This window comes from Barbus barbus (genome assembly GCF_936440315.1).
Source record: "Barbus barbus genome assembly, chromosome: 7".
NCBI classification, from domain to species: Eukaryota; Metazoa; Chordata; class Actinopteri; order Cypriniformes; family Cyprinidae; genus Barbus; species Barbus barbus.
In genome coordinates this window covers 14,786,109-14,796,817 of record NC_136735.1, presented here as the reverse complement: position 1 = coordinate 14,796,817, position 10,709 = coordinate 14,786,109, and the positions used below count along the sequence as shown (strand labels likewise).

The 10,709-nt window shown below is 35.4% G+C and overlaps 1 protein-coding gene across 1 annotated transcript; it reads left to right on the top strand.

Annotated features, from left to right (window-relative positions):
- Window positions 1-307: 307 nt before the first annotated feature.
- LOC306872566 (signal peptidase complex subunit 3-like) lies at window positions 308-7,776 on the top strand. The gene is made up of 5 exons (XM_079421173.1): window positions 308-570; window positions 1,015-1,090; window positions 1,703-1,777; window positions 1,939-2,054; window positions 7,565-7,776. Exons 1-5 carry the CDS (start codon window positions 428-430, stop codon window positions 7,695-7,697), a joined length of 543 nt encoding a protein of 180 aa, XP_079277299.1. The 5' UTR covers window positions 308-427; the 3' UTR covers window positions 7,698-7,776.
- Window positions 7,777-10,709: the final 2,933 nt, after the last annotated feature.

Here is a 10,709-nt window from a genome sequence, read left to right as displayed (position 1 = left end):
TCTTGCAATACAAATGAAGAAATTGCTTCCATTTTTACTGATAACCAACTATAAATATCAAACCAGAATTTAGAAGCAAGAATAGGTGATCAAGTGTTTCAGTAAAAGAAGAACAAAAACCACACAGGTCCACCTCAAAATGACATCTTTTCTGTAAAAAATCGCTAACAGGGTAAATCCTAAACATAATTCTGTGTCTCCTTAACCTTTGGAGCAACTGGGTGTGTAAGATAAAAGATTACTACAATTCCACTTCCTGACCACTGGATGTCAGTATGTACTTTCCAAAAGGAAACCGGAAGTCGGTCTTGCTTCCGAATCATCTTTTAAACGCCTGACTTCCTGCCCTGAACCTCCGCTCGGAGCGTTTCAATATATCTTTGTTTTGCATTACGCTGTTTTAGTTTGATCAGAACTAGATTGAATCATGAATACGGTATTGTCGAGGGCGAACTCGCTCTTCGCCTTCTGTCTCAGTGTGATGGCAGCACTCACTTTCGGATGCTTTATTACCACAGCCTTCAAAGACAGAAGCGTACCGGTGGATATACACGTATCCAAAGTCATGATGTAAGTTCCCTGCACCGTTTCTGAGTCTGCGTCCACAGCATCGATATGAAATCAGAGTTAATCTCATCATGAGATACACGAGCCGTCCATTCAGAATCATTTGTTTTTGCAACATATGGCACTCATAGATGCTGCTGACCTGGCGGCCAATAGCAGTGCAGCACATCAGCTATGCAAAATAAGTGAATATATAGAGTTTTACGGTTATATGTTCAACAATATTGTGAAATGCTGTCTGTATCTGAAACTGTAAAAGAGCGTGAACACTAACGTTAGGCCTATATTTCTTAAGATTACCTGTTAGCGTTTATTTTATGCGTACTTTATTTACTTTTGTGCATTTTAAATGTGTATGTAGGTTCATCTTGTCACACACATCTGAACAATGAGGCACTTTTCTCACCTTCCCATTCTTCTTATCCTTCCGTTTTCTTCTTTCTCCAGTAAAAATGTAGACGACTTCACAGGACCACGAGAGAGGAGTGACTTGGGCTTTGTGACATTTGACATTTCTGCTAATATCCTTTTGATAGAAAAGACTGCTGCTGTGCCACAAAATTACCACCATGTAGATGCAAAAATAAATAAATAAATAAAATGATACTTTAAAACCACTAATATGCTATAGTTTCTATGGAAGCCTGTTTCTGCCATGATTAAAAAAATAATAATAAGGGTAATTGTGACAGAATTGTAAAAGTCAGAATTGCGAGAAAAACAAAGTTGCATTCTGAGTTTAAATCCAGCCATGAAATATAAAATTGAAAAGGTAATTGTGACTTTTTATATTTTGTAATTCTGAGTTTATATCTCAGAAATGCGAGGGAAAAGTCAGAATTGTGAGAATTACCTTTTTTTATTTTGTATACCTTGGTGGAAAAAAGTTTCAGATTTGTTATTATAATGTAAAAAAAAATCCTTTATTTAATGTTCTATTCACTGTTTTATATTTAGCATTATTTCTGCATTATATAATTCCTGTGTAAATGCATTTATGCCACATCAGTGGTGCACCATTCATCAGTCTGTGATGCACCTTTTTGTGGTGTGTGCCACTTCAGATGTCAGTTTTGCAGTGCAGTTTACATCAAGAACTAGATTTACATTATTTGCCTTAACCACTTTTTAACATCTGCAGCCAATATTTGACTGGAATGTAAAGGAGCTCTTTCTTTACCTAACTGCTGAATATTCAACCAAAAGCAATGTAAGTCTTCAGTCTATCCATAGATTAGTGGGCCTGGCAAATTAACTGTTTTGTTGATGAAAATCAGTTAAGAGAGTAGTATTTGTTGTGTTGTAGATTGTTATATTTTAGACCTGTTTGTGATTTTCATATCAGTAAAGAGCTGTTTTATCCCATATTAGGCACTGAACCAGGTGGTGCTATGGGATAAGATTGTCTTGAGAGGTGACAACACCAAACTAATCCTGAGGGATGTTAAATCCAAATACTTCTTCTTTGATGATGGGAATGGTCTAAGGTTAGTTCCTTTTTCTTTCATTATTATTATTATTATAAACTTGTTTATAAAAAGTGGGGGAAACTTTTTTTTTGACAGCCATGCGCACTTACTCGACCGTCTCATTCTAGCGTTTAATGCTGAGCAGCACTCTAGCCTAGAAGGAATGGACTAGGAAGGACACATCCTCCTTAGGGTGCAGCCTTCAGTTTGAAAAGCACCCTAACGACAGTCACCTGCTTTGTTTCTGAATGAACCCAACTGTTTGAATGAATGAATGAATTACTCACTCACTAATTAAAGCCCTGTTTACACTAGTGCGTTTTCGTTTAAAACGCATACCTTTTTACTACGGTTACACCTATCGTTTACACTACTCCGGCATTTTCAAGGTCAAAAACTGAGACTTTTGAAAACGCTGCAGACCCCGTTTTAGTTTGAAAACTCCGGGGTTGCGTTTCAGTGTAAACGGACCGAAACGGAGACTTTTGAAAACAATGGCGTGGCTGCCCACATTCACTCTGCGTATCCTTGACGACCATATAAACAATAACATCATGCTCGTTATTGTACCCATAGATATGTACGGGTAGATTCCCCCATTGTTTCTGAAACACCAGTGTAAACGTTGATCGTTTTCATTCTAAAACCTAAGTGACTTGCCACCATCTTTTCTATGATTGTAGTTTCATATTGAGAATTTAATAAAATTTTCTTTTTTTTAACCCCCTGGGGTCTGAGGGTGTTTTGGGGGCCTGGAGAACTTTTGACATGCCCTGACATGCTTTTTTCAGTTGCTTATAAAAATGTAAATGGCTAAAGTCTAATAACACAGTAAACAGCACAAACTGGGCTACAATAAGATGTTAGCAGCATTTATGTACATGATTGTGTTTTTGAGACGTTTATGCGTGGTTAGTGAAAAACTAAAATTTTGAAGTCACTGAAATAAGACCATAAAACACATACAGAACAATTGTTCACAAGACTTTGGAGAACTGGATCTTATAGCCTAGAATTTTTGCTTCAAAATTATGTGAAAATCATCTTGTTTATTTGCTCACAGAAAACAGTATATTGATTTAAATTTTTAAAGACATGTTTTGTGATTTGAAAACGTATATGCGAGGGAGTGGTAATGGCCTTGAATATTAAGTGGTTTTCACCTGAGAGACAAAGGGCCCTCCCCATAATGGCCCATCAGTGTGACTGTGACTTTGAGGCAGGTAAGAGAGAATGTGAGGAGATTGAAAAATTATATTTTTTTTAAATTATTTGTATTTTTACAATACAGTATAATCAAAACATGCATAATGAAGGTCAAAGACACATTATTGTGCACACTGATCTAACCACAGAGATGTGAACAGAGTCATTCCTGCAACAGATTCTGTTCAACAAGTGAAACAAGTAAATCATATCTGATATTCACGTGTTATTAAAGTGTTTCTGCTACTTCCCATGGATTCAAGAAGAAAAAAACATTCAAGGTAGTAGTCAAGGACCTTGTTTTACCATAGAATGTACACTCATATTACTTTTATTGTTTTATAAAGAGCATGAAAACATCATAGTGCCGTAAGAAATTTAAATATAATGAATTGCTCATCATATTCAAAATGTTTTACTGGATTTATAACATTTTAGTCAAGAATTATAGTTTGATTTTTTTTTAACTGTGATTTTGTAGTCATATAGCCATCCTGAACATCATGTATGATTTTATAGTATAGAAGATATGATTCTACAGCCATAGACTCACGCGTGCTTTGTACTATAAAACGATGTAATTTGTACTATAAAAAAGGATATTTTATATCTGAGAACTAATTGTCATAGTTTAGCACGCTATTAAAATATATTTGTGAAAAGATTATTAATAATAAACATGGTCTAAACATTCTTAGATGCTTAGCATTCATCGTGTTGTAGTTTGGGAGCAACCCAACTAGTAATGTGTTCAAGTTTGTCACAATAACACATTAACTAATGCAAAAAAGAAACATTACTTACTCATCAGATCGATCTTCTCTACTGGATGAAATGTTGTTCTTCTGAGGGAAATCCAGCGCATCTTCTTCCAGAAACGAACAGTCGACGCGATGAAGGATCTTCACTTTTTGTTTATGTTGGACGGCTCACGTGGTTATTTACATATGAACAGCGCGTGCAGCGAGGGGGCGGGATTGCATTAGAGATAATGAGTTAGACGGGAAAGACTTAACATCGTGTTGGTTTCATACAGATTACTTCATCACAGAATATTTGTTTTCGATATGACTTCATTTGAAAGTAGACACTTTTTATAGATATAAAAGTTCATTCAGAGACGGAGAAGGCAGAGAGCGCACCCTGTTTGTTTTCTTTATTCTTCAAAAGCACAAAGTTTAGTTGTCATTATGAGTGTATACAAATAAAAGTAGACCCCTTACAGATTCAAATGGTGTATTGCTCTTATCTGAACGATCAAAAATGGCAGAGTAATTCAAGCTCATTTCTGCCTTATCAGGAAAATCTGCCACAAAACATACGCGTTTGTCGACCCCAGGGGGTTAATAATTTCAGTCTCAAATTTCAAACATATTTCAATAGTCATGTTTTTATCCATTTAATACCCGTTATCATTATTTATGCAACGTTGAGTTTTTGTAATGTTTATTCAGTGTTTCTTTGTTTTTTAGTTTTTTTTTTGTTTTTTTCATCTAACACAATAATGACTTTAAATGTAAACTTACATAACTCTAGCGGTTAATAGGGATGCATCCATCCGATACTCAGTATCGGTATCGGCTCTATCAGGTTGGTCAGACAAGACCGATCCAAATCCGATATTGTGCGTAAACTGTTGTGTTATTGTTAAGCCCCACGAAAGCACAGAAACATTATAAATCACCATAAAGTCAAAGTGTTCTGTGTTCTGATGCCGTTCCATAGTTTAATGTGAGATACAGATGAATATTCAAGTTGTTAAATTCAAGTTAAAGTGAACTGTTCTCTCCGCTGCATCTGTCTGCCATATTCAGCATTCAAACTGCGTCTAGTGTTTGATTACTACAGTCAAAAAGATGAAACTCTCTTCAAGAGCGCACAATAACTGAGATTTAAAACCCTTAAAAGAAAAGGCTCAATAAACTGTCGCACAGATTTAATAAACTACGCATCAATATCTCTTTCCTTTGCTGCGCGCTGTGACTCCGTGTTGCTTCAAGCGCATCATTTTGCGCACAGGATGCGCATAAGCGCTTTGTGACGCTCTGTATAGGAGCGCTTCGTATTATAATACTTTTATGCAATGAAAGATTATTTATAGCGCTTCTTGTTCTGTCCTATGATAGGACAGATAAAGAAAGGCTATTAATAATCTAATGTATAGCACAGTAATGAAGGCAGCAACATATATGATGAGTCTTATCTAAAGAAATGCCTTTTAATTTTATAGTTATATATTAATACATTTACTTGTTTTCATTTATATATTTTACAACAATACAAAGAGCAATGTGTAATATTTTACCAGATTTGGTCCTACACTTATTCACTTTTATTTGTTCCCCACTAAATAATACTTGTTTATTATAAAAATTTTGAACACAAAAAATGTATGGACTGCAGCTTTAACTGTTCCCTCCTGGTGGAATGACCTGCCAAACTCGATCAGAGCAGCCGAGTCCTTAGCCATCTTCAAGAAACGTCTAAAAACGCATCTCTTCCATCTCTATATGACTCTCTAACTCTAGCACTCTCTATTCTAATTCTATTTTATCCATTTATTTTCTTTTTTTTTTAAAAGAAAAAAAAGAGAAACACTTGACTCCATCACTTGCACTCTATATGTTTTCTTACTGCTTGTTTTTCTTAAACTCTAACATTAGCTTTCTATATTCCTTTTCTATTCTATCTACTTGTTTTATTTGTGTGTGTGTGTATAGAGATGCATCTAAAAAATTTTGAATATTGTGAAGTTCATTTTTTTGTAACTTATTTCAAAAAGTAAAACTTTCATATATTCTAGATTCATTACGAAGAAAGTAAAAAATGTATAAAGTTTTTGTTTTAATTTTGATTAAATCTTGCAGCTCACGAAAGTCAAAAATCCAGTATCTCAAAATATTAGAATATTTCCTAAGATCAATTAAAAAAAAAAAAAGTAGGTTCATTTTTGCACTCGATACTTGGTGGGGCTCCTTTAACACAAACTCCAGCATCAGTGAGGAATGGCATGGAAGCGATCAGCCTGTGGCTCTGCTGAGGCACTATTGAGCCTTCAGCTCATCTGGATTGTTGGAACGACTGTTTCTCATCTTTCTCTTGAAAATATCCCATAGATTCCATATGGGGTTCAGATCAGGCATGTTGGCTGGCCAATCAAGCACCGTAATATCATGGAAAAGGAAATCAGCATCTCCATAAAGCTTGTCAGCAGATGGAAGCATAAAGTTCTCTAAAATCTCCTGGTAGACGGCTGCATTGACTTTGGACTTGATAAAACACGATAGACCAACACCAGCAGACGTCACGGCCCCCAAATCATCACTGACTTCAGAAACTTCACACTGGACTTCAAGCAGCTTGGATTCTGTGCCTCTCCAGTCTTCTTCCTGACTCCAGACCTTGATTTCCAAATGAAATGCAAATTTCCTTTTTATCTGAAAAGAGGACTTTGGACCACTGAGCAACAGTTCTTTTTTTTCTGTAGCCCAGGTAAGATGCTTCTGACGTTTCTGTTTCAGAAGTGGCTTGGTTGCCCTTTTCCTGAAGACATCTGAGCGTGGTGACTCTTGATGCACTGACTCCAGCTTCAGTCCACTCCTTGTGAAGCTCTCCCAAGTGTTTGAATCGGCTTTGCTTGACAGTATTCATGTCAATGATTGTCTTCTGGACCATTGCCAAGTCAGCAGTCTTCCCCATTATTGTGGTTTCAAAGAACAAGAGATAACCAGATTATATACTGTAGGGATGGTCATTTAATGAAACTTTCATTTAATGAAATTTAATGAAAAATGTAAATATTCAAATATTTTGAGATACTGGATTTTTTACTTTCATGAGATGTAAGCTCTAATCATCAAAACTAAAACTTTTTTTTTTTTTTTTATGTTTTACTTTGTAATGAATCGAGAATATATGAAAGTTTCACTTTTTGAAATGTCAATTTCACGATATTCTAATTTTTTTAGATGCACCTGTATATATGGATATAAAAACGAAAACCTTGCTACATGTACTGTGTTGGGCTAACTGAGACTTGTCATAGCACTTGCATTTTGTTGCTCTTTTGCTGGTTTTGGTTGCTTCTATTTTCCTCATTTGTAAGTCACATTGGATAAAAGTGTCTGCTAAATGTAAATGATCTGGGGATGTGCAATTAATTTGTAATTATTTAATGAATCATATGTTTATATTTCAGTTGTAATACTCTGACAAATATACACCCTAGTTGAATGAATATTGACCTTGTTTGGACTATAGATATTTGACATGAAGTATAGGCATGAACCCATCTCTCTTACATCTATTTTTCCCTAATACAGGGCGAATAAGAACATCACACTTACCCTCTCATGGAATGTGGTGCCAAATGCTGGAATCCTGCCATCGGTCATGGGATCAGGACACAAGAGTCTTGCCTTCCCTGAAACATATGAAACAGCAAAGAGCTACTGATCTGTGCTAGTCCATCCAAAACCATATTTGTAAATGTTGAGCTCTGTACGGATTTTAATAAAAGTTGACAAATTGTTTTAAAGAGTTGCTGTTGTTTAAGGGGGTTATGAAAATAATTACAACTAGGGGTGGGCAGTATGACCAAAATTCTGTTTCATGGTATGACAAATTTTATTTTACAGTAATAATATACAATTATTATAAAATAGTTTGCATAATATACAAACAAACAATATAGTTATTTATATGTGTAGTTATTCTGATTCTCATGCTAAAAAACGGCCAAAGTTTAAAAAAACAATTTGGATGAATAACGGAGTATTTATGTGCCTAAAACACTCCTGGGTTTGTATAAGTTTAGGAAAGTTTTATTTCAAGCATGGCCCTTCATGATGCCACAAAGACTGGAATTCCTTGTATGGGCACTTCTCCTGAAGGAGCGTGCACATGTCAACCAGAGCGAGAGCTAGTGATGGTGAAGTGTTCTGAACCAGCGACGCGTTCAACACAACTGACCATTCGCAAAAAGACCCGCCCTTCTTAGTTACTGTTGCTATCTCCGACAAACAATGCCACTCTCACACAACACACAGCAAACAATGCTAAGTCTTTATAATGTAAGTAAAGGAAATGGCGCTGAGGTTCCTTCGTTTGAACAAGATACTGAAGCAGTTATGTGGTTTTCAGGTGAATGAAGCTTTGGACATCGTAGACCACGTGCTTTTGGCAAAATAAATCAAGCTAAGATACAGTGCTTTAATGTGAAATGTGGTTTTTATATATATATATATATATATATATATATATATATATATATATATATATATATATATATATATATATAAGCTTCGAGGCTTCAGTGTTGAACTTAACATCACTAGTAAAAACACACTCAACTTTTAGATTAATTGCCCCCAATTGATTAATATTAAATGCAACTTGTAGGTGCGATTAAACCTTAAAGGTGCCATAGAATGCATTGATACAGTATTTTAAATTGTTCTCTGATATCTACACAGAAGGTATGTGGCTTAGGTAAGGGCAAAAAATCTCCAGAAACGATTTCACATGTCCATTTACAACCCTAGGATTTCTCCCTAGAATGAAACGCTCTGTTATTGGCTTATTTGGCAGGGTCATGAATAATAATGAGCTCTGCTCTGATTGGCTGTTTCACAGTGCTGCTCAATGTTGAGCTCTGCTCTGATTGGCTGTTTCACAGTACGGCTCATCAGCAAGAAGGAAGCACAGGGAGGAAAATATATATTTAAATACTTTCTCTCGCAGTTATATCGTCGGGTAATTATACTGTATATAAAACGCGGGCATCAGGGAGCCGTTATTAATATGCGAGGCATTGAAACTGCTTTTGAACGATCCATCGATCGCGTTATAGTTTCACTTTCAAGAGACGCGATCACACAAACTATGTTTACATTATGGAGCAACAGTACTTACCACACATTTCACAAGATCAGATGCTTGTCAGTGGTGCTCAGGATCTGTAAGTCATTCGCCATCATCCTCATCTCTCCTTACTGAGAGTGAAATCTTATGTACTGTAACAGGCTACCGCTAGCAAGGAGCTAACCATGTCCCTTTAGTGGCTCGCGTTATTTGCTTTCTGTGCCTTTCTGAATACAGACACCAACCCATCCCTGCACTTCACACCCCCTGCACGGCCTAGAACATACAATTTATTTTGTTATTTTCGCTGTTGTCCGCGCTTGTTTATTTACAATACCTGCAGAGCTTCTGATGGTTCGGCCGGCTTAGAACAAGGGCGGGTTTATGCAAATGTTGGGGGCGTAGTGATCCCGACTGTTGCGTCACAGTCGGTGTTATGTTCTGATTCGCCTGTTTTTCAGTGCTCTTTTTTAATCACGAGATTTACATATGAAGGAGGAAACTATGGTGTTTGAGGCTCACTGTATGTCATTTCCATGTACAGAACTGTTATTATTTAAATATGCCAGGGTAAAGACAGTTTTTCATTCTATGGCACCTTTAAATAATGTTTCTGAATTATTATTTTTAAATCTCTTGCTGTTACTGTTTTACTTAAGTCCATGAAATCTAAATATTTTATTTTGAAATATTCTATTCATATGTCCCAGACCACGTACAACCCTTTGTGGCAATGGTGTTCTACTGTTCAAGAACGGTTTAAAGAACATCACAGAAGAAGTTCAAGTTGTTGCCATGCTCTCCAAACTCCCCATATCTAAATTCAATTCAATTTAAGATGCATCAGAACCACGTGGCTGAAGAGTTAGAGAAGAAACACAAACAAGGAGGTTATAGTGAAACAGAAATTTAACTGTGCCATAAAAATACAAATAAATTTAAACTAAATGATTTATTTATCAAAATATAAAAAGGTATTTTTCATTTATCAAATATGATCTTTTTCTATAATTGGTGTTTGACAGAGTGAACGTTTCCAGAATAAATGTAATGTTGGCTTTGAGCTGAAGCTTTTGATGTGCTTGTGTGGTTTAACCCTCTGATGGTTTAAATCTCTGTACCCTATAGTTTTTTTTTTGGGTCTCCAGAGACCCCAGACAATAACATTTAATTTTGTAACAAGATAATAGTTTTTTTTTTTTTTTACAAATGTAATTTTACTCTGTTTGTTAATGTTTTTACTCAACATTTGTGCAGTTTTTGGAGGATTTATGATATCTTTTAAATTTCTATAAATAAATAAATAAATATTTATTTAAATTACAAATTTACAAAAAAACAGCATTTGATGTAAAATTCACTTTATAAAAGGCCCAGATTTCTAACTTTCATTCATGGGGATAACATGGATCATTTTAAATGATTTAATGTAACATTTATACCCATTTTTTGGAAAATGCAGTTTTAAAATAAAAAAATATCACTTTAACCACTAGATGGCCATAGAGCTCCACTGTATGCTATTTGCTATTTGAGAGACCTGAAAGATATCTTTTCACAAGTTGGATTCAGTTGGATTCATATCTAAATATTATAAAATCACAA